Consider the following 25,071-nt stretch of genomic DNA (forward strand, 5'->3'; position numbering starts at 1 on the left):
ACTTCAGTATAAATTCCCACAACACAATAAAATGTTCCAATAAGAATTGCTGCTACGCCAAACTGCCAAAAAAGTGGAAAATTTTTTCGAAGAACAAACCATTTATGTGCTCCCATGGCCAGGCAACTCACCAGATTTAAACCCAATTGAAAATTTTTAGGCAATAGTCAAAAAATGAATTGCACCACAAAAATTCACCTCATTAAGGCTTAATATCAGTATGGTTTCATGTTGAAAAAATAAAAAAAATGGGCAGTAAACTTGTTGAATTAAGAATAAGGGACATATTAATTACTAGATATTCACAAATTGTACAGGTATAGTTTTTTTATCTAAATATAGTTACTTTTTATTAAATAACATCTGTATTCAAATTAATGTGCATGCTACTGTACAATGTATGAAAATCTCAGAAAGAGTAATGAATTTAAAAAATGATATTGTTGCTGATTTGGAAAGAAATAAGGAAGATAAAATAGTTACTTACCTTCACGTCAGCGGATTACTTACCTGTTTGTAGTAAATTTCAGTAAAATAAAGATTTGTGTTTATGTTTGAATGAGGATACCTTGTGTGACAGGTCTTTCTTTATACCTGTACATAGGATTTCACATTTTCTTTGGTATTCTACAGAAATTTTGGTATTTTATTTAAATATATTTAATGTTACATTTAATTTTGTGTTTTATGTAAATGTATAAGGGTCCTTAACACTCTTTTGTGACATTTATTTAAATATTATTAATGTTAGGTTTATTTTTGTGTTTTACTTAGTAAGGTTTTTATTTTGTAAGAGCCCTATACATCTTTATATCCTATTGATTTTATTTTATTTTTGAACAATGTGATGGAGACTAAATGACCTTTAGAAGTTGATGCCCATACATCTCAGAAAAAAATATATTAATAATAATCAGTTAATATACATTAGAGTTATTCTTTTCATTAATCAATTCTTATTTGTGTCTGATAATTTATGTGTTTTTCATTGATTAAATGCACTTCTTAATTAGTTTTATGTTTAATTGTGGAAATTTTATTACTTTATCTGTTTACCTGAGACCTATTAATGAAATATAATATGAAATGTATAAAAATAAATTTAATAGTTTTATCACTGTTGTTATCTTCATTAAATAATGCCTATTTTATTTTGTCAAATATTTAAATAAAAATTAAACATCAATTAAAACAAATTAAATACATATTTTCCAGGTTTTGGACCAGTACCTTGGGCAGTTGTTGGTGAATTATTCTCCCCAAATGTCAGATCTCTTGCATCATCTATCAGCACTTCTTTCTCGTTTTTTTTAGCATTTGTGCTTACTAAATGTTTTATTAATTTGTCTAATGTACTTGGAACATTTGCTGCTTTTTGGCTGTTTTCCATTTGGTGTATAATTGGATTTCTGTTTGTTTTATTTTTACTTCCGAACACTAGAGGACTTTCTCTTATGGAAATTCAAGACTTGCTATGTGGTAGAACTTCGTTAGCTTCAATGAGAACACCTCAACCACCAAGGTATTCAAGGAAGAATTACATTCAAATTTCACAACAATAGAGTAATGTTTTTTTTTTTTTAAATAATGAAATTAGTTGTGATTTTGGTAAAAATATTTATATTTAGCTAAGACATGTACTTTTACAAGTAGCAAACTGTTATTTATAAACATGAAATTAAATATTAGTGAAGACAACAAATCTAAATTTAATAATTTTTTTTAATGTAAAATCTTCCAATTGACAAGGACAACAAGCTGTAATAGCAATAATTAATACTTTTTTTTTCTTTCCTTTTTTTAAAATATTCTGGGAAAGTTTGTAATTTTTTTATGAAAAAAATTCCTAGTGTTTAATTTATTAAAGCTTATTATGTAATATTAGTTTTTATATACTGTACTGTATGTGTATAATATACACATATTTATTATACTTGTGTATTTGTATCAAATATGTTTTTTGTGTTAAATTTTCAAAATTAATGTAGAAAAATTGTTAATTGCAGAAATTAAAAAGTTTTAAAATAAGATTATCAGTTTTATTGAGCCATAAAAAAATATTAATATCACTAAGTTTTTTGTTTCTTTTTTTATTAATTCATCGGATGTGCTTGAAGCTTGTGATAGGAATATGAAGTTGAAATTTTGTAGCGTAATGAGTTTCATTAACCATTTTGTATAGATTTTTTATATTACATTGAAAAGTACTAAACAGTTCCAAATTTTATCATTTGAAATTGGTTTCTGAATTACTTCTTTTCGTTATGTACTACATAAGAGTCACAGCTGAAGCACGCTCCAACTACACAAAAAAATCAACTCACTCTTTGTTATTAAACAATATCTAAACAAAAAACCTTACACTCACTAATCTAATGTGTAGTTTAGTGTAGTGTAAAGTATTAAATTTGTCATGGTAGGCGATTCATGCCCCGCAAATACAGGTGGTTAGTGGTGGAAGAAGCCAGTGATATTAACAAGTGCAGCAGAAAACAGTCGAGTAGCAACAATGGCTGAGGTTTGCTTGTCATTTGTTGAACCCAAGGCTGTACTGAAATGGTACTGGAAGTACAAGAACATTCACGAGGTACAATGACATTGGCAGAGAGAGTTTGGAACATCGCCACCATCATGTCGAACAATTGCTCGCATTCACAATAAATTTGAAGCCAATGGAACTGTTAAAAATGTGCTCAAAGAAAGATCCAGCTACAAGCACGCGAAAGTGGGATGACCTGGTCAAGTGTGCATTCTGAAGAGTCCAAAATGGAAAGTGTACATTCCAAGACTTGAATGAGGATGACCCAGATTGAAGGATGGAGTACTCTGAATGGTTTCAGTATATGGTTGGCGAGAATAAGGAATTTGCAGGGAAGTTTGTGTGGACAAACAAGGTGCAATTCAAACTTAACGGTACTGTGAATTGCCACAATTGTGTCTACTGGGCTCCTGAAAATCCTCACGCTCATGTGGCCAGAGCAGTGAATCTACCAGGGATTGCTGTATGATATGGACTATCAGTGCATGGTTTGATTCGTCCCTTCTTCTTCAAGGGTGCCTTAACTGATGAGGTGTATGCTTCAGAGAAGGATTTTGCCTACCATCCCAAACCTGTATGATGAACTGTTTTATGTAGAACAAGATGGAGCCCAACCTCACTACAATCGAGATGTCAGGTTGTACCTTGATAAAACTCTACCCGGATGGTGAGTGGGTCAAATAGGTGCTGTTGAATACCTACCTCGATCTCCTGATTTGACACCTCCGGACTTCTACCTCTAGGGGACCGTCAAGAATGATATATATCAACAAAAACCAGCAACAATCGATGATCTATCTGAAAAAATCGTAGTCATGTACTGTCATTATGACAGATACACTAACAGCCGTAGTTTGGGGCCATTGACGTTGTATAGAAGCTGCTGGTAGTCATTTTGACCACATACCATAACCCTCTTTCAGTGCTAAACATTGTCTCATCAAGTTAAATTTGTCATGAGATATGGACTAGCAAATAGTGCCTCTGTAAATTTAGTGAAGGCAATTGCTGTTTCAAAAATTTTTCCCATTTGCTCCAATATTTTATCTTTATTCTACTTTCAGTAGACTATTTTCAATTATTCATTGCATCAGTCATTGTGTATCGTAGGTAAAACTAGTCACTTCCCATACCTCTAGTTATAGAATAAATATCATGATAAATTTTTTAATTTATGTGACAGCTATTGGTAGCAGTGACTGGTATTAAAGCAATCTTAAGAGTTAAGAGAAGATTACAACTGAAAATAAATAAGAGTGATGCAAAAACTTTATTATTTTCATCTTGTCACATTTCATTAAGTGATGTACCTACCAGAGTCAAAAAATTTCACTGAGGAAGTAAAATTTCAAAAATTGATTAGAACTTCTTTAGAAATAGACTAGCAGAACCACAGAGAAATTTCTTACAGAAAAAAAAATTTTCTTGTAAATTATATTGAGACATGCAAAAAATTTAAAATATTTGTATTGTGTGTACCACTAATGGCAGTAACGTGTGAACAATAACAACAAAAGGGAAGAAAAATTAGAATAGGTTTACTGTTTTTAAATGCATACTATTTTATTATACTAGGTAGCTTTTTGTAATGTTACGGAAATAAACTGAGAATTAAACAGTTAAAAAGATGATATCAAGATTAATTATTGAAATTTTTTATTTGAATATTATAAAATCCAAATAAAAGATTTAAAAAAGTACACCACAATTTCTTACTAGTAGGATAATTAGGTTGTTGCTTAACATAACAAATTCTGTATTAGATAGATCTGTACAATGAGAAATTTTAAGGGGAGATATAATTGAAATTCATGAAGCACAGTAATTGAAGACTACATCCTGCATTCACTCGTGGATGTACATGTTGTATCCATAAGTATTGAAGTAAATGATTAACTTAAATTAAAAAGAAATAAAGAAGTGCATCAGTCTAGTAGGTGAAAACAAAAAAGTTAAGTTACTACCTATTAAAATAAATTCCTGTTTTAATACATATAATGTATCTGCTGACTTAATAAAAAAAATAACAAATAGAATAGACTATAAAATAAATAAAATAGAATAGAATAAAATGTAGAATGTAAGAATGTAAGTAAAAAATAAAACATCTACAATTATTTGTATTTAATTATAGTTTACAGTTACGTACTCTGTTTTTTTTATGTAAGCTAAAACTAAATATCACTGTACTTTTTTTTGTGATAAAATTAATAATTAAGTATAGGAGTTATTAACATATACTCATAAATTTTATGCTTATTTTTATCAATTTTGATACCATTTTATTAATACTACTAACAAATACCAATACATTTGCTATTTGCATGTTATTACAAACAAATATACTAACTTCATATAGCATTTGTTTGTAATAAAGATAGTAACCGTTATCATCATCCAAAAACCAAAAATTTAGCAATCAAGGGAATTTAATTTAAACGTAAATTGGATTTTTTTTAAATATATATTTAAATTAAATAAATAATAATTTATTATTTTATATGATTTTGTTCTATACATACTTAATGTTATTAAAGTGAATAGAAGAAAAAAAAATTAAATATACAGAATTATTGTATTAGCAGACAAAACCATCCTTTAATTCAATTTGGTTGTAAATAGAAGTGTATATTTAACATAAAAATGAAAATCACTATATGATATCAATACTTTTTTAAACTGAACCTTTGAGTTTTATATTTCCTTAAAAGTTGATAGACTTTTCAGTCTTGAATCAATCATTTAGTAATAAACAGTCCCTTTAAGATCTCGTAAGTAGAACCTTTTCTTCTTATCTCAATAAATGTTCTCAGTGAAATATGTTTCTAATCAAAACTTGACAATTGGGTATGTAGTTAATGTTGTCCCTGATCAGCTTTCAATAATTTCATTATATTAAATATAATGAAATTATAATAATTTTCATTATTTAAATATTTTTAATTTTTAAAATCCAGTTTAATTAAATATTTCAATCATGACTGAGATGCAGGATCTCACAAAAGTACTTTCATGATAAAATTAAGGCAAGGTATGACATATATTCTATACCACGTGGTTTATATTAATAGAATTTAAATTAAGAAATAGTTATATGTAATTCTACTTTAATAGTTCTATTAAATTCTGCAATTATACTTTGGTTATTAGGGATAAAATTTTAATGCTAAGTTACAAGTGGTTGACTTGAATCTAGAAATGATTCAAATATAATGATCATCTGAATTCATTGAAATTAAAACTGAAAATTTAGAATGACAGAATATATTACAAGCTAGACAGTAAACTGGCTTAAATAGTAGAAGAGTTAGTTCAGAGATGTGTAGCATAGCATCAAGATTCAGAGATTACTATTTTGCTTACTTAGTAAATAAAGGTTTCTGGATTAAACAAAAAGAATATTAATGTGTAAATTAGTCCACTATAGCAAATTATCTGTCACTATGTCAGCACACATACCTTATAAAATCTCAGTTTATTTAACTGTTAGGTTCTAATACCAAACCCACCGGGTTGGTCTAGTGGTTAACGCGTCTTCCCAAATCAGATGATTTGGAAGTCGAGAGTTACAGCGTTCAAGTCCTAGTAAAGCCAGTTATTTTTACACGGATTTGAATATTAGATCGTGGATACCGGTGTTCTTTGGTGGTTGGGTTTCAATTAACCACACATCTCAGGAATGGTCGAACTGAGAATGTACAAGACTACACTTCATTTACACTCATACATATCATCCTCATTCATCCTCTGAAGAATTATCTAAACGGTAATTACCGGAGGCTAAACAGGAAAAAGAAAGAAAGGTTCTAATACCAACTCCTATTTATTTATTTTATTTACACCTATTTATTTTATTTTCTCATTTTTTAAAATGCCTTATTGGAATATACTTTATAGTTATTAAATATGGTTGCATACTGTTTGTTAATAATTGTATCTAGGTTTAGTCCAGGCTTTTCATGCAGGCATTGAAAATTTGAGTTACAGCCAAATCAGTTTTGTTAATGCTAAAAAATCCTCAATGCTGTCACAGTCAGCACATTTCTGTTACGTTCTAATTAACAAAATATGTTGACCTGGCAACTTAGAATTATAACAAGCTACCAAAACACTACTATATGAGCAACAAAACAAAATTGTCTCTATTTTTCCAATCAACAAAGCTGCTTTATGTATCAGGCAATTTTTGGAATATTATTCATAAGAGTAAATCAATCAAATCTCACATTATATTACTTAATTGTCAATACTGTTGTAATGAATAAATTAAAAAATTACAGCTGCATGGCAAATAAATAAATATCTCAAAAACCAAAATCAATATCTCCTTTTTAGAGATACATTAGCTGCCACAATCAAATGGTTAATGTTAACTATATGTAAAACACAACAAACAACTCTTTTAAGAATAACCAAAAAAAATGAGTAGTGAAGTGATCTCCTATTGTCTTCTTATCAATATTTTAATGGTTTGTTGCACATAACAATTCAATGTCTATGAAAATGCAGGTGATAGGTAGACTTATCAATCACCTGTTAGTTATAACTGTTCCCAGCCAGGACTAGCTAAAGAGAATGTCATCATTTTCATAGAAAGCAAATCTGACTTCTGTCAATAGTACCTCACATGTTTTACAAATGATCCAACTCTAAAAAAAAAACTCCAACACAATGTATTCAAAAAAAATATAAAATTTTGAACTGCTAAATTAAAAATAATTCATTAATAAATAGCTTTTTTTAATACTTTTCTGTGTAAACTGATGTGAATCCATTTCTTATGAGTTGGTATTCACTACTGGTAACAAAACATATTGGAAAAAAATAGCTCTCATTGTATTGTTCAGTCTTATTTATTAACGTTCCTTTCAACAAACATTTTGTATTTAATTATTACCATGTAAAATTAAATTAATTTTTTTTCACACTTCATTATGTATATACCGAATAAAATTAATTAATTTTTATTTCTGAAGTAAATGAATGAATCTTAACTTAAAAAGACTTAATAATTTTACTTTCAATCAGTTTTCTTGATACTAAAAATAATAATACATGCAATTAAAATCAATGTACTGAAGGACATTATTATCAATATTGCTAATAATGTTAGTAATGAAAACTAAGTTTTTTGTAATGATCAAATTATTGTGAAGTAAAATATTATTTGAAATCATATCTTTAAATTATTTTAATAAGAAATATTCATATCTAAATTTAATTTTAGATTTAAATAGTAACTGTTATAGGAATTCCTTATTACTGGTAAAAAATTCAGTTACACCATTCTATGAACGTTTGGCATTATAATACTTTTGCATTAAAATCACAGTAAATGAATGATTTAATTGATTTAACTTGAGTTGATTTATAATGATTTAATTTAATCTTTTGATGAGATTAAATTTTTTCAAACTATTAAGTAAATATTAAATGCACTATCTCAGAATTAATCAATTTCTTTTTGCTCTATTACGTAAAACAAATTATCAAAAGTGAATAATAAAAAAATGTTCAACTTTGATTAATATTTGGTTTTATCCTTTTTTCATTTAATTTGTCTTGAATGTCTTGTAAAGACATTCCTTTCGTGTTTGGCTGTAAAATTAATACGAAAAAAAATGATACAATCATAGAAACTGAGAATATCCAAAAAGATACAGAAATTCCAAAATATTCAGAAATATTTGTGAAAAATTTTGTGACAAGAAAGGTAGTTGAGAAATTTATTGCTGCAACTATACTTGACGCATTTGCCTTTAAATTTGTTGGGAATATTTCTCCAATAACTCCCCAAGGAAGTGGTCCATAAGCTGTGAACATCAAAAATGTAAAATTAAAATCTTAATGTTAATATTATGTTTGTAATTTTTACATTTTTATTTATTATATTTTTAATAAAAAATAAAATTTGAAAACCTTGTACTTTTATCTGCTTTGTAGCCACTTGTTGCTTTGAACTACAAATAATTTAAAAAAAGACAATATTATTTGATTATGTTAATCATAAATAAACCTATAGGTAATGAAATTTAACAAAAAGAAGCATTTACCATAAAAATAGCTAACTTGAGGTATTTTTACCAATGGAATAGTAATCATGCTACACTGACATCTGAGATATCACACAAGAGATGAAAATTTAACAGCTATTCCACTCACTATTTTCAAAACACTAATTCGAACAAACAGGGTGTCTTTGTAAAGATAAGAGCGCGGACCGACCGCTTGTGGCAGAGGAGAACGTGAGACGAACTGATAAAAGATTTGTACGAAGCCCAAGAATGTCAACCAGTAAAACGAGCAGAGAATTTGGAATACAATTACGGCGTTTTGCGGCGTCATTTACTTTTCAAGCCACACCGTCTACAACTTTTACTGGCTCTTCGCAGAGGTGATAAACCAAAGCATATCGAATATTGTGATCAAATGCTTGAAAACATGGATAATGACACTTTTCTTCAGCATTTAATTTTAAAAATGAAAATTAAACACAAAAATAAAATAAAATTAAATGAAAGTGAATAGACACAATCTTCGCATATGGGATCTACAAAATCCTTGTGATACATTTCATCATGAGAGAGCTTCTCCCAAGGTTTATGTGTTTTTGTCCTATTGCAAGCAAAGGTTTATGGACCATTCTTTTTTGCAAAACGCACGGTTACTGTAATAATGTACCCTGGATATGCTATAAAACTGGCTTTTTTCTCAACTAGATGAAGATTCACGAAACTTCATTTTTCAACAGGACTGAGCTTCGCCTTATTGGCACCTCGATGTTCGACGCTATCTGAATTAATCTCTCTATCTCAACGATGAATAGGACAGCTCTTCAGTTCTGGCCTCCAAGATCACTTGATCTCAAGCCATGTGATTTTTTTCTTGTGGGGTTTGTGAAAGATTATCTACCTCTACCAACTAGTCTGGTCGACCTGCGGAACCCTATCACAGCTGTGGTTAACTCAGTTACACAAGATGTGCTTCCTCGCTTGTGAGAGGTTTTCAGCTACCGCTTATATGTGTACCGTGCACCTGAGAGGGCTAAATTAAGTATTTATGAATTGTATCTGTAAACTTTATTGTGAGTATTATCAGATATAATTTACTTCACATTTGTGATTAGTTCTTAATTTGTAATACAGACTTACGAAAATGAATGTAATTTTTAATAAATTATTATATACGTATATATATATATATATAAATATATATATATATATACATACATACAGAGTTGTGTATATCAAGATGTGTAATTGTGTATATCAATATGGTTTCTTGATATATAATCAAGAAACCATAAGTCTTTATATGCTACTGAAATTTTTTTTAATTTCAACATAGTCAAATAATTATAAACCTTAGAAATATTTTACACTGTTAAAAATGGGGCATCAATTCCCTTAAGGGACAGAAGTAACTTAAATATTTTAAATGGGCATCACAAGTTATCCATCATTTTAATACCTCCTTATCGATGTGGGTAATAAAAAAAAACTATAGTTCCAATTATTATAATTAAATTGGCATCCCTTTAAACATTGTCATTCAGATTTCATTAAATCGTATTATAAAATCTGTAACAACATTTTTAAACGTTTTTTTAGGGTAATGGCACAAAAAATAAATAAATGTGAACTAAAGAATATAAAATTTCTTTAAGAAGATATGAGAAAATATTGATCTGAACTGATTTATTAAATTATGAAATGAATTTTCCTTTTTATTTATAGAAATACCTGAATAATAATTAAAAAAAAAAAAAAAAATTAAATTCACTCACAAAATGGAAATTACTATTATTCAAATGAAGTCATCCGTTTTGAAAACGTTGCTTACGTCTTTTTCGTACGACAAAAATCATGCTCATTGAATCAAATTTAATTTCAAAATAAAATCATAAAACCAGTACGTAAAAATTAAATTGACTTAAACTGCATAGAAAATTTATGATAACAATGTAAACAAGTAGCCTTTTTTTTAATTCCATTTACCATTAACTGTCTAAAACATACATTTATTAATAGTATAGAATTTTTTAAGTGCTATAGTAAATTAATAGACAAATTTTAAATTTACTAATTCAAATTATAGTCATGATGCCAAAGAAAGCAGGGGCAGATAAATGTGAAGAATACAGAACAATTAGTTTAACTAGTCATGCATCAAAAATCTTAACTAGAATTCTATACAGAAGAATTGAGAGGAGAGTGGAAGAAGTGTTAGGAGAAGACCAATTTGGTTTCAGGAAAAGTATAGGAACAAGGGAAGCAATTTTAGGCCTCAGATTAATAGTAGAAGGAAGATTAAAGAAAAACAAACCAACATACTTGGCGTTTATAGACCTAGAAAAGGCATTCGATAACGTAGACTGGAATAAAATGTTCAGCATTTAAAAAAAAAAATAGGGTTCAAATACAGAGATAGAAGAACAATTGCTAACATGTACAGGAACCAAACAGCAACAATAATAATTGAAGAACATAAGAAAGAAGCCGTAATAAGAAAGGGAGTCCGACAAGGATGTTCCCTAACTCCGTTACTTTTTAATCTTTACATAGAACTAGCAGTTAATGATGTTAAAGAACAATTTAGATTCAGAGTAACAGTACAAGGTGAAAAGATAAAGATGCTACGATTTGCTGATGATATAGTAATTCTAGCCGAGAGTAAAAAGGATTTAGAAGAAACAATGAACGGCATAGATGAAGTCCTACGCAAGAACTATCGCGTGAAAATAAACAAGAACAAAACAAAAGTAATGAAATGTAGTAGAAATAACAAAGATGGATCACTGAATGTGAAAATAGGAGGAGAAAAGATTATGGAGGTAGAAGAATTTTGTTATTTGGGAAGTAGAATTACTAAAGATGGACGAAGCAGGAGCGATATAAAATGCCGAATAGCACAAGCGAAACGAGCTTTCAGTAAGAAATTTAAATGTCAGGAAAAGATTTTTGAAAGTGTATGTTTGGAGAGTCGCTTTATATGTTAGTGAAACTTGGACGATCGGAGTATCTGAGAAGAAAAGATTAGAAGCCTTTGAAATGCGGTGCTATAGGAGAATGTTAAAAATCAGATGGGTGGATAAAGTGGCAAATGAAGAGGTACTTCGGCAAATAGATGGAGAAAGAAGCATTTGGAAAAATATAGTTAAAAGAGGAGACAGACTTATAGGCCACATACTAAGGCATCCTGGAATAGTCGCTTTAATATTGGAAGGACAGGTAGAAGGAAAAAATTGTGTAGGCAGGCCACGTTTGGAATATGTAAAACAAATTGTTAGGGATGTAGGATGTAGAGGGTATACTGAAATGAAACGACTAGCACTAGATAGGGAATCTTGGAGAGCTGCATCAAACCAGTCAAATGACTGAAGACAAACAAAAAAATTCAAATTAGCTTATTCTTTTTATTCTATTAGAATAAAGTATTCAATGATTTTACGGTATTATAATGTATCTTAGGCATGTCGATTAAAAATTTAGCGTTTAAAGGGCATCGTCGTTTTACTTTTCGGTTACTATTCAGGCAATATTACTTTGATCGTCATAACGAATAGTAGCATAAAAATACACATTAAAAAATAATTTTAATGAAAAATATGTTAGTTACTTTTTATGTGAAATTATAATTTCTTTAAAAGTAAAAGGATTTTTTTTCTAAAACTATCAATAATTACGTAGAAGAGAAGACTCTTAATTTTATCCATATAGTTCGTAAGGAAATAGAAACTACTCGTATTAAGACAAAAATAAAAGATAATGTTGAGGTAAAATTAAAATATCTGAAATCAGCTCTCAACAGGAATCTTACGTTTTCATAAACAATCAATTCTTGAAAATAATATCCATACCACAGAAATTTTGGAATTTTTCCAAGACAGGAGTAGAAAAAGAGAATTTTTATACGATCAAGAAATTACAAAAGCAGACTCACAATTAGAAACAACAGAGTGTTGATTAATAAGCTTTTTTTTAAGAGCGTCGGCTCATTAAAATCAAAAATAGAATTTTGTGAAGTGGAAGTAAACCCACACCTGTTGCAGCGTGCACGGCTTATAATACACCGATCAATGTTCAACCTCGATTTTCCACGTACCTAAGGAATTTGTCTATGAGATTTCAAAGTTGTCTATGAAACAGATTTGTAAAGAGGATTTTGCAAAACTGAAAATAAAGGTTTCAGTTTTGAAAATTCGGATTTTTATCGGAAACAGGATTTGTAGTTTTAGAATCAGCTATTTTCACTTGCGTTTAGAGTAATTTTTACGTACTGAATATCACAAAAAAAAATTGTATATATGTGATTGCTGCTAGTTTAGTGTAAAGACATCTTTTATACAAATATTTTTTTTTCTGATCGGTGCACAATAATACACTGTATAGATTAAATCAGGAATGTGTACAACTAATTATAAAACATATTTATGATTGAAGTCCTTATTAATTATTTACAATAATAGCACGTGAAATAATGTTAAGGAAAGTAGTACGTAGAATTCATGAAGAAAGTTAAGTATAAAAAATAATTTATAACTCTGATGATATTGAAAATTATTTGATTACGTGGTCAAATATTTGAGGTATTTGACGTATTCAACTTATACGAAGATATGTATTTACGTTTTAAGTCGAGTAGGATGCAGAAAAGTAAGTTTTTAAGAATTATTAATTAGTATTATTTAAAAACCGACAGAGTAATACTTTTTGTAAAAGAAAATCTTTTAACTGTATCTCTACGAATAATGTTATAGAAATTCGATAATTAATAATATCCTTAAAAGGTTCGATAATTTATTAAAAATGCTTCTTTTTTTTCGTCTTCAGTCATTTGACTGGTTTGATGCAGCTCTCCAAGATTCCCTATCTAGTGCTAGTCGTTTCATTTCAGTATACCCGTCCTTCCAATATTAAAGCGACTATTCCAGGATGCCTTAGTATGTGGCCTATAAGTCTGTCTCTTCTTTTAACTATATTTTTCCAAATGCTTCTTTCTTCATCTATTTGCCGCAATACCTCTTCATTTGTCACTTTATCCACCCATCTGATTTTTAACATTCTTCTATAGCACCACATTTCAAAATGTGGTGCTATAGGAGAATGTTAAAATATTTTAATAATATTTTTAAAATGGTACCAGTTCCTAACAAGGCCCTCTTTCGTAAGTCGATGTATTGTGTTGAGTTATTAAAAAAAACAGTTCTGTTGGGTTTGTTAAAGGTGGGTTGTATTACTTTTAAGAATAAACGACTACTATGTTAAAAAAATAAATAGCACATTCCCAAATACTATTATAAGCACTGGAGTAATTTAACATACTCGTATTTTATTTTTTTAAATATTGGTCGACACGATTCATACTTTTGAATCATGAATCATTATAAACAATGATACAAAGTCAAATTTGAGAAAGTCAAATTTTGTATCTTGAAAACTATTTCTGACTTTTCGAGGAAGCCCAAGAGATGACATTACAATTTAGATGAAAATAAACTTAAGCGTAATAAATACTTAACAGTGATGAAAAGTTTAGCCTTTTATTAATGCGCTTCAAAGCAAAACAGTAAGTACAGTTTGATTTTGTTGCAAACAAAATTAATTTTATCATCCTGAAAGAACCTATCATCTAATAAAACAACTAAAATTTCGCCTTATTGGCAACAGAAATACTATCGTTATCATCAGTGATAGGGGCCGGCCCTAGGCGTTAGACAAGGTAGGCAACTGCCTACGGCGGCAAAAATTTAGGAGCAGCAAAACCGCCTGAACTAGAGCGCAAAAAAAAATATACGCAACCCACAAAAATACATTTCGATTACTTGAATCTAGAAAATTATATTATTTACTATTTATTAATACAATAATATTATTACTTTTTTTTTTTTTTTTTTTTTACTTTTAAGACCATGATGGATCACTTTAGTTCATTTTTTTTTTTGGCAAGTTCTTTCTTTTCTTGCTGATTTGTTGTTTTTCAGCTTTTCTTTTTTGCCAGTAATTTCTAAGGGTTTCAGATCTTCTTGCCCTTTCTTGTTCAGAGTACACCCGGCTTATTGTTTTCTTGGGTTTTGATAGGAATCTTGTTTCTTTATTTTTTAATTTCTCATAGTTTCCGGTTTTCGTTTTTAGGTTTTCACGGGTTATGTCTAATTCCTCCATGTCTTTCTGTACTTCGTATAACCAGTTCGGTCTGCTTTTCTTGTTCCAGAAAGGTTTGATTATCCGTCTGATAAGTCTGGTCTCTTCCATTCTGAAAATATGTCCTAGAAAGGAAATTCTCTTCTTTCTAAATTTATTAGTTATGATAGTTTATTTTTTATGATAGTTTGTAAATCTCTTCGTTTGGAATAATTCTCCAAATCCCGTCTTATTTTAATGTTTTTCCCGATGCATCGTCATAGAATCTGTCTTTCAATCTTTTCCAGTTTGTCGGTAAACCTTGTCTGGTACGGTCAAAATATGGTTTCGCATCCGTAAAGTATTTCCAGTTGTATAACTGAGTTATAATATTTTATTTTTGTGTTTATGGACATGCGTTTTTTGTTATAGATGTTTTGTGTTTTTATTGTGGCTTTGATGAGTTTATTTATTCTTTCATTCCAATTTGGATTTTCTTGGAGATTGTGCGTGATGTTTTCCCCCAAATATTTAAAGTTTTCTACTAGTTCTATGTCATAATTGTTTATTTTTACTTTGCTTATGCGTAGTGGGTCTCTCACCATAATTTTGGTTTTTTCGTATGAAATTTTTAGACCGATTTTTCCTGCAATCTCTTCCAGTGTTGACAGTTGGTATCTGGCCTCTTCTATATTTTGGGGTAGTAGGGCTAAATTGTCCGCAAAGCCTAGGCAATTTACTGAGATACCTTTTCCAATTTTAACGTTGTCTTTATTTAATTTTTTCCAATCCCGTATTATAAATTCAAGGGCACAGTTGAATAAAAGCGGTGACAGTCCATCTCCTTGTCTCAGTCCTGTTTTGATGTCGAATGGATCAGATATTTCTCCCCTGAATTTAAACTTGGATTTGGTATCCGTTCGTGTTAGTATCCGATATTATTACTTTACTACACACGCTACAATATTATTATACTATTTATATACCATTGTATTTTCTTCTCATCTTTCTTTTACTCCGCCTCCCAGATCCGGACCACATTTAAGTATAAACACAGCTCCGGGAGGTACCATCGCCTCAAACTCCCTAGGCAGCACCTGCCCAGGCAGTTTGAGGTCCGGTAGGGAAATTCAAAAAGGAGTCTCCCTACCGGGACTACGGTCTTATAGTGCCTGGCCTCAAGCGGGGATCCCCAAGAGGATTCCCCACCGGGACTATGATCTTTCGGTGTCTTGCCTCAAATGAGGAACCCCGAAGGGATCCCTCACCGGGACTTCGGTCTTTATTCCCCCTCCCCGCGGTTTCAGGAGGAATCCCCGCGCGGTCACCGAAGTTGAGAAGCTTCACTCCGGGATGAGGCTGTCACACACTGGGACAGCCTCGTTTATTGTTTTAAAAGTATATTTACATTATACTTTTAGCTTTAGTTTGTAATTTCGTTGCCGTTAGCTCGTTAAAAACGTAAATTTCTGTTTTTCAATAAAACAATTCTCCGTAAATCTGTATCAGCATTATTGTCTTAACTCAATTATATGTCATTTTTCTGGTTAAGGTGGTTTTTCTAATTCTGTTTTTTTTTTAACTAAGTTTTTTGAAACTGGGGGGACGGCATTTTTTAGGTTTGCCTACGGTTGCAAAAACGCTAGGGCTGGCCCTTTTAATGGAAATTATATCCAAGAGACCAGCATAGTTGCGTACACGCAAAAACACAATATCACGGTTTTATCCATTTTTAATGTTAGATAGTTATAATCATCCAGTGTGCAATTTTTTGAACTTCTATCGTGAAACCCTCAATTACTTTTAAATAATTATCTTCAGATATTGATAAGGTTGTGTCATCTGGGGAAAAGGTTAATAACCGCACTTGTTATTAACAAGTGCGGTTTAAAATTTTGGTAAAATGGTTTAAAACCGTAAAACCATTTTTTTTTTTTTTTTTTTTTTAAACCGGTATGGAAAAAATCAATTTTGAAAAGTATATATTGATTTAGGTTTTGGTAACGATTACATAAACAGTTATTTTGAGGTATACAGTAAACTTCCTTAGAACAAAAGACCTCAAATGCAGGAACTTCAATTTTTTTATTGCTACAGCCGATTATGTTTTTGGAACAGTCTCAAATTTACGAATGAATATGACTTTATTTTTATGCATAAAAATACATTATACATAATAATGTATAATGTACACCGTCATCGGTGTCTATGCATTATAATGTATAACATCACCGTCTCGTTGACGAGACGGTGATGTTATAAGAGACGGTGAGAGTATTACTTACAACTCTCATTGAACAGAGTCCGTATATCCCTGAACGCGGCAAATGCTATCATGTTTTTCCTCGATTCTCGGGTAGTGTAGAGTCGAAATGTAGTGTGCACAACTGAAATCGGTTTTTTGATATTGTGAATCGAAACAGCTGACTACTAGAGACGGAAAAAATCTTATAAGCAGTTGTCAATCCCGAGTTTTTCAAGAGACCCAAGAAAAGTAGTATGCCTAAGAGAGCCTTGATCTCCGTCTAATTTGTTTCATGAATATATATTTCATATTGTTTTTCGCGGATTTTCTGATAATTTATTCGTTTATGATGATAACCAAAATCTGCACCATTTCATCTGTGATGAAAAAAGAAAATACGTCCACTCCTCGTGTAAGCCGTTTTGCTTCCCCTTTTGATTCGGGTGAATGTGTTATAATAATTTTATTTGGGAGTTGGTGAAAAAACTTACTACGGGTTTATCCGTCCATATAGCCTCCATATCTAGTCCTAGGATATAATTTCTTTCGTTTTCTTCTTGGTATTCTTCTTCGTCAATGGACATATTGTCGTTGGAAAGTGATTCATCGTCTACTACAAAATTATTTGGTCGGATTTTGTCGTCGGTTTTGTTGGATATATCGTCTTCCCCTCTTTTTTCATCAATCTCGTTTACCTGACATTGTAATTTCGCACTAATTTCATTTTCCGAAATAGAACATCTTGAATCAACCATGGTAAACTTATCAAAATGAAAATAATAAATAAAAACTAAGAAAACAGCGAACTAAGTAACGTGTACGGGATCGAAAACGTAGAATTAATTTAACACCCTGGTGTCGTATTCGATACCAAGTGAAACTTTTTCCACAAAAGCATAAACACGAGGAGGAGAGGTAAGTTTCAACCTTATCTTTTACGTTCAGCATGTTGAGAAAGACTGAGTGGTAAGGTAATCTGATTTTGAGGCCCCATTCCATTGCCAAAGGTGCATGCACGCACTACAAACCAAGCGAAATATCGGATACGACACCACAGTGTGGGACGAGAGTAATAAACAATAAGAAAAGCTAGAGATGGAGGATACTTTCTTGTGACACTCTGAATTCTACATCTTGTATTGAAGACAAAAATTGTACGTGTGTATTCTTACAAATTTTCAATTACCTGTTTATGACCAGCAAGGTATTACTAACCAATTGTACGGTGTTCTTCTAAAACCGTAACTAGTAAGTCTCTTCATCAATTAAAAAAGTTGCAACTAAATAGATCGCAAAAAATTGAAAATGGAATCCTTTTATTATCTATCTAATTTAAAATATTTTTAATAACTGTGAACTGGCTGTATCAGAAGAAAATTTTTTTCAAAAACTACGCTGAAATTTTTTAGTATGTCCTGCTTTTCAAAAAATTTTAAAGTTTTAATTTCTTTTTTACATATTTTAGAAATTAAGGAGAATTATGAAATTGGTCTATAATTTTATTAATTAAGTGCCAAACCTTTCTTAAGGAAGAAAAAAACAACGCGAGTTTTAAAGCAGCTGAGACACTCTCTCGCTGAAAGATTCGTTAATTAAATTAGTAAGGATTGTAATAATATTTCATACTTATTTTAAGATACTGGCCCGAATTTCATAAATACCATTGAATGTTTTACTCTTTATACTTAAAATCCAAGTTTTAACTTTCTGGGTGTTAATGTGAAATATTAGTACTTACTTATCAACAAAACCATTCAAGGTGAACGCCTTTGTTTGAATTCGATCAATGTTGTTGTCTGAAATAGTAGAAAATGAATTATTTAATTCCCTGCTACCTGAAATGAGGATGAGATAATGGAAATTGAGCCTTTTTGTACCTTTATTAAAATAATTTGACCTGGCGTATTTCCAAATCCGCTTTCACTTTTAATAACTACCCACATAATTTTAGAATTTTGTTTGAGTTAGATATTAATTGATCGTAATTTATTTTTTTAGTGTTATGAATAATGTCCCAAAATTTAGTATTTAATTCAAATAATTCTGAAAGTTTTATCAGGTTAATTAAATTTTGAAAATTCATGAAGTCTTACCAGAGTTAGACTTTAAAATTTCGTTAGAAATCCACGCGTTTTTTACGGTTAAATTGTTTATTTTTTACTAAAAGAAAAATTAGAAAAAAAGACCTGCTAAAATAAAGAAAATTTTCAAATTTTTCATCAAATTTCTAATTTTTTTTCAATTTTTTTCTGAAAAGGGTTTTATATTTCTATTAAATCTTTATTGATCAACATTTTAAAACATATCCATCGTCTTATATCATGTTTTAAATAATAAATGTCGGTATTGCGATTTGACAACTGTGATCTAAAAGATTGTTACCTGGATAAAAGGATCAAACATTATTTTAAGGTGAATTTGTAGAAACATTGGCCAAAATTCCTTGTAATTTTAGTGGCTTGATGATAGAAAAATTAACTGGAAACTAAAAAAAAAAAAGTTTTTTGTTACAAATGTTGAATTATTTGTTAAACTTTAATTAATTTCTTAAAATACTAGTTAAAAATTATCTATTATCATTAAATTTATTTATTTTTAAAAAATGCAAAAACCGCTCACTTATCAATCTTACTATAAGTAAGAACAACCTAATCTCTACAATCTGGTTTGTCTACGATTACTAAACCAACGATAGTTGAATTGAAACTTTAAGAGCTAAATAGATGGCTGTTTGAACCTGGTCAGTTACAATATTCCACAAGTTCACATTTCTATATGCAAACAATAAGAAAGGTTTTGGAAATATTCCTGTTGTTATTAAATAGTTAAATTATACAACAATCGCTTTAGAAAATTAATTAATTCTGAAATCATGCAGTTTTGCTAGATTTTTTTACTTACTAGCTGAGTAGGTCAAGATGTATAGAACCATGCATACAACTGGGATCCAGTCTATAGAAGAAACATCTCTTCCAGTTTTCAACAGATAAAAGAATAATCCCATTACAAACTAACCGAAAACAAAACAAAAAAAAACATAAAGGTAGAATTATATCCTACTAAAAGGAATTCTATGATTATTATTGAATATATAAAATTGCTGACAGTTTTTGACTCATTTAATCCTAATTGATTTGTATTGTAATCCTTACTTAATTGTACATTACAATGAGTGAAGCACAAGATAAATAATATATGTTACACAAATAATACTAGGCTAATACTCCATCGTAACAGTTTGCTATGACCACTTCTGTTTGAGTAATAAATAACATACTAGTATTATACGAGTATTATTTCTTAATATTTGAATATCATACACAGAGATGTAAGAGGAATTTTTTTTATAAAATTCAACTAAATACTAAATCAAATGTAAAATGTAATATTTTAATGATAAAACAAACTAAATTCATTTTAAATAATGTTTTTGAAACTCAAATCATAATGGTTGTTCCTCATTTTTAGGTAATCTTAAGACTGAAGAATCCACGATGAATCAAACCAAATTCATTAACGTGATAAAAGCCCAGATAATAAAGCTTTTAATAATTTTTTGACCATCTTCAGAATAAACTGAACCAAAATGTATATTAAAAATAACATTTTAAAATCTAAATCATAATTATTTTTTTTAGTCACTTTTGCAGCCGTTTTCACCACCATCAATTTTTTTCTGGGCGCACAACAGTGTCGTTATCAGCGCCCGGACACAATATTACTATCGCAAGCGATTAGAAATTAACTTAAAATTAAAATTAAGTAAAACGCCTATTCCGTATACTAAAAGCAAAATAAAACCACAATAAAAAATAGTATTGAAAATCTAACTTAAAACAACAAACCAAATGAGACATTATAATAATCAGAAATTTGAGTACTGATGCCTTAAGAAATATTAAGACTTCGGATAACATAGCCGTATAGTTTCCTAAAATATTTCTGATGTTAGCCCCAATTTTAAATTTCCGACGCAATGCCGCATAACACATGCAGACCACAAGAATGTGGTGTGTCGTTATAGGCAGTAGTAGAGAACAAAAATGGATACATCGGTCTTATTCATTAGTCGCCCATTAGTTTGTCCACATTAGTTTTCGGTAGGGTTTTTGTGCCCTATTCGCAAACGGCAAATAACAATCTCCTTTCGACAGTTATTCCTACATTGAAGAGTTCTTGGAAGAATTATAACATTAAAAATGTATTATTATTGATGTGTCGGAGTTTATTATTTTCGGTAGCAGTCCAATCGCCTTGCCACTTTCCCCGGAAGTGTATTTAATAGAATTAATAAAACAGTTTTATTAATAGTAGTAATACGAGTGGTGAAAGACAGTTGCTTACATGCGTCTTTTATTACCCGGGATTCCCCAGAAACAGGGTCCAGCAGAAACTCGCTTGTGTGTTTCGACCATCATATTGTCTGCAAAAGAGACTGAAATCAATAGGTTGTGCATGCAAAATGCATGCTTATTAATTAATTTAGTTAAATATGAAATTAAAAAATTTATTATTTAAAATAGTTTTCATCGCTGATGAATTAGGACATTAGGTATTTTAAGCAACTCTTTAACTGTTTAAAAAATGTGAGCTGATGATCTGAGGTTATCAACATTAGCTCAAACAGTAATGTTCCTACAAACGATGAAAGAACATTCCTGTAACTTGTAATTAGAATTAAAGATAACATCAGTTGCCTGAATTCATTGTAGCTTGTCAATGCATAATAATGAACTATTTAAAATGTTTTGAAAAGATTTTCTGAATTAAATAAAAATGTCCATTTGCAGCTATACTGCAAAAATCCGCAGCATGTGGGCTAAAATATAAGACTCATCAGAATTGGGATAGGCTAATGAAAATACTAAGATGGATACAAATTGTTAGTCTTATTTTCATGAAAAGAATTCAAACTTACATTTAGTGGTTGGTGATGATAAATTTACAGGTTATTCTTTATTTAATTAGATAAAACTTCTCGGCTGACAGATTTGCAGTGTCAATTTCTGTAGTTATCGATGAATGTGACAGATGAGTGATACAGTCTTGTTTTGCCTTAGTATTGGCATGTGATATTATTTATATACTGGTGATGGGACAATATTTTGTTTTCATTTTTCATTTTACTCAATGAAACACATACAGACAGAATGCAGATTCTTTAAATGTCTCACACATACCCATTATCAGCTAACAATTTTATAAAAACTTTCAAAACAAAACCATACCTAGTATATGCGTACATAATAGCCTCACGTCTGTATTTATAAAATACATGTTGCATAAGATACATAAAAAAAGACAAAAATATATTTAGCGATAAAAAAATTTTTGCCCACAAATATTCGTAATAACTGACATTTTCAGCAAAAAAAATTACTTTAAAAATCACATATAACACTCACAAGGACATAAAACGACTTTGTCGTAGATGCATATTTAGCATACTAGACTATGTAAAATTAATTTCAATGACTGTACTAAACATTTTATAAAACTAACTGGATGCATGTTCACATACAGATACTTACAAAGAACACGTACAAGTGGTACCAATACCAAGCTCAACATTCTGAGCACTGAAGACATGGCATCAGTCCATACCTAAGGATAATTATCCAGTGTTTCCTCTCCAACAGTTTGGGGACAAGTAGTTCCACCAAGGCAGACAGGGGATAGTATGAGTTGAGGTGTTTCCCAAAACTCAGGGCCATACTGTAGAATATCTCATATGACGAAGTCCTGCCTGTCGTCACACTTCCAACAGGGGCAGCCCTGCCTAAGTTTGCCAGTGGCAGTTGTTTTGCTAATCTAGAACAGGCAGTAATGGACACAGGGAACGAGACAAAAAATATTATCATCTTGCTCCTGTAGGAGGCGGTTCAGCAGATTGTATTTATGTGCGATCAGTTCCTGCAGCTTAGGGAAACATGCCAGAGATAATTCGACGTGCTTACCCTATAAAACACTATGGAAGCTACGTTGCAGACTAAATGGTGTTGCATGTGGTGTCCATGATTTAGGTCAAAAATCATCTGTACAAAGATAGCAAAACAAGTGCAGGGGTAAATTATTCCCCCTGATTCTCCCTTGGTCCTGTGTTCATATTAAAGCAGGTTAGCCCCCAAGAAGTAAAAAACAAAAAAATTATGCCAATAACCATGTCAAATTTGTTTTGATTCAATAAAACTTGATGTACAAAAATATATTAACCACATTTTATTTTGCACATCCCATAAAAACCATTAACTGAAAGTGCTTGAAAGATGTAAAATATAAAATCACATAAGTTTGAAAAAGCAACACACCAAATAAATAAATATGATGAATATAAAATTTATTTGACATGCTAAGGGGTTTCAAGTTCGAGGATTGTAACATTAATAAAATTGCCTTTTGAAAATGCTACTTAGGAAAAAACTGCGTTATAATTTTGAAAAGATTGTCTGGAAGCATACTTCTAGTTTTAGAAAGTAAACAATATTAAGTTTATCATAATACCTGTTAAGTGTATACATTGAAATAATTTGATATAAAAACTATGGAATACTTTCTTGAAGAAAATAATTTTCTTAGATTAAGTTTTTACAATCACTTATGTTAAACACAAAACAAAACATATTCTATGAGGTAACATTTTCCTCATTATCATCCTTTTTTGGAATTAAATAATAATGGCTTACCGAGAAGTAATGATCACAATCTTTTATGACAACTACGGTGACTTAGTTTTTATCCATCTACAATAAACCTAGTAACTTGAGTTTATTCCACATACTTAGAAAATTAAATTTTATGAAGTATAAACTTAATTTCAATCTTGCAGATCTAAAAAATTGAAATTTTGGATTTTCCACCACTTTTTCAGGTAATTTTATATTGAAAAATTTTAAAAAGAAGAATTTTCAGTCTCACATGAAACAGTGCTAGGAAAACTTTTATTGAAATCAGTATAAATCTGGTGAAGTTATCAGGCATTTTAAAACAAAAGACAAATGAATAACCTAGTTGCTTAGTTATTTTGTTATAATAGAGTTATTTGACAATCATCCCAGGATATTGCTTGAATTATTCTCTACAGTACTCACTATTTTCATTCTTATTTAATAAACAGTGGATTTATACATGAGAGGGGGTAATGATAACAAACAGAGATATTTAACACTTAAATACTGTAATGACAAATGTCTGGTATTGTGTACCTGTTTGATACTTTTTACTAAGTGGTAGCATTAACTAAAAAGTGAATGCATAGTAGACATATATTTTTTTATACTTTATAAAACGTTTGATTAGTCTCTTTCATCATTATTCTGCTTTATTGACTTTTTCCATTTCATTCTTCTAGGTTGAAATAAATTATAATTTATACCTTAATCACTCCAGTTATTTTAATCATTACTGAATTGACATTGTAAATAAATTCTCATTTAAAAAATTTTGAAGCTTGATAAATAATAATACTTACATGTTCAATTGTTATAAGGATGCTGGCAATTAAAAGTGGTGTTTTAAAACCAAATTTCTTAGTTAATGGTGCAGCTAAACCAGATGAAATCAATTGAAAAGTTCCAACAATCATTGAACAATATGCTGGTTTAAGTTTTGTTCCAGAATACATAAAAATCATTTCTGAATATAGCTGAATTACATTTATACCAGAAAATTGTTGAGCAGCCATTAAGAAACACGCAATTCCCAAAGCTTTCTGATTACCAGTTACTTTCATCAATGTCCAGAAACTTTCTTTTTTCTTTATCATTTCATACATAGTAGACTGTAAACATAAATAAATTGTTTCAAAAAAAAATTGTCATTTTCATAGCTGCAAGTTTTCATAAACTTTATTTCAGAATTTTAAAGCTAAACCTGTTGAACCCATTTTCATTTAGTTTTACGGAATTTTGACATTTTCTGCATTTTAATTCAATATAATACCTCTTACAAAAATCGTTATACATTTTTTATAGATTGCTAAAAGTTTTAAAAATATAATGATTTTTCAATGATATTTATGTATTACCGTTTTTTATGGTTTTTATTATGATATTTTTAATTGAAATTATGATAATTTTAGTCAATTATTATCCGCAATGTATTATGAATTTGATTGCAATACAAATAGGATACTTACATCTGCATAATTTTTCTACATAGTCCCCTTG

General features: G+C 29.9%; 2 protein-coding genes across 5 annotated transcripts in view; one reads left to right on the top strand and one right to left on the bottom strand.

The window, feature by feature from the left end:
- Positions 1–1,580, top strand: part of LOC142328574 (facilitated trehalose transporter Tret1-like) — a 74,266-nt gene extending 72,686 nt beyond the window's left edge. For 2 of the 3 annotated variants that reach the window (XM_075372466.1, XM_075372373.1), the window contains exon 7: positions 1,216–1,580. In XM_075372466.1, coding sequence (XP_075228581.1) covers positions 1,216–1,562 — 347 coding nt within the window. In that variant the 3' untranslated portion in view covers positions 1,563–1,580. The remainder of the gene's footprint in view (positions 1–1,215) is intronic. The other variant, XM_075372556.1, reaches the window with a different exon arrangement.
- Positions 1,581–6,346: 4,766 nt separating this feature from the next.
- Positions 6,347–25,071, bottom strand: part of LOC142328703 (facilitated trehalose transporter Tret1-like) — a 42,000-nt gene continuing 23,275 nt past the window's right edge. Inside the window, exons 4-6 of one of the 2 annotated variants that reach the window (XM_075372680.1) lie at positions 24,375–24,683; positions 19,808–19,916; positions 6,347–8,352 (exon numbers count right to left, since the gene is read on the bottom strand). In XM_075372680.1, coding sequence (XP_075228795.1) covers positions 8,054–8,352; positions 19,808–19,916; positions 24,375–24,683 — 717 coding nt within the window. In that variant the 3' untranslated portion in view covers positions 6,347–8,053. Of the gene's footprint in view, positions 8,353–19,365; positions 19,392–19,807; positions 19,917–24,374; positions 24,684–25,071 lie in introns of those variants that run through there. The other variant, XM_075372771.1, reaches the window with a different exon arrangement.

Source organism: Lycorma delicatula, chromosome 1 (assembly GCF_047948215.1).
Source record: "Lycorma delicatula isolate Av1 chromosome 1, ASM4794821v1, whole genome shotgun sequence".
In the NCBI taxonomy this organism is placed as follows: domain Eukaryota; kingdom Metazoa; phylum Arthropoda; class Insecta; order Hemiptera; family Fulgoridae; genus Lycorma; species Lycorma delicatula.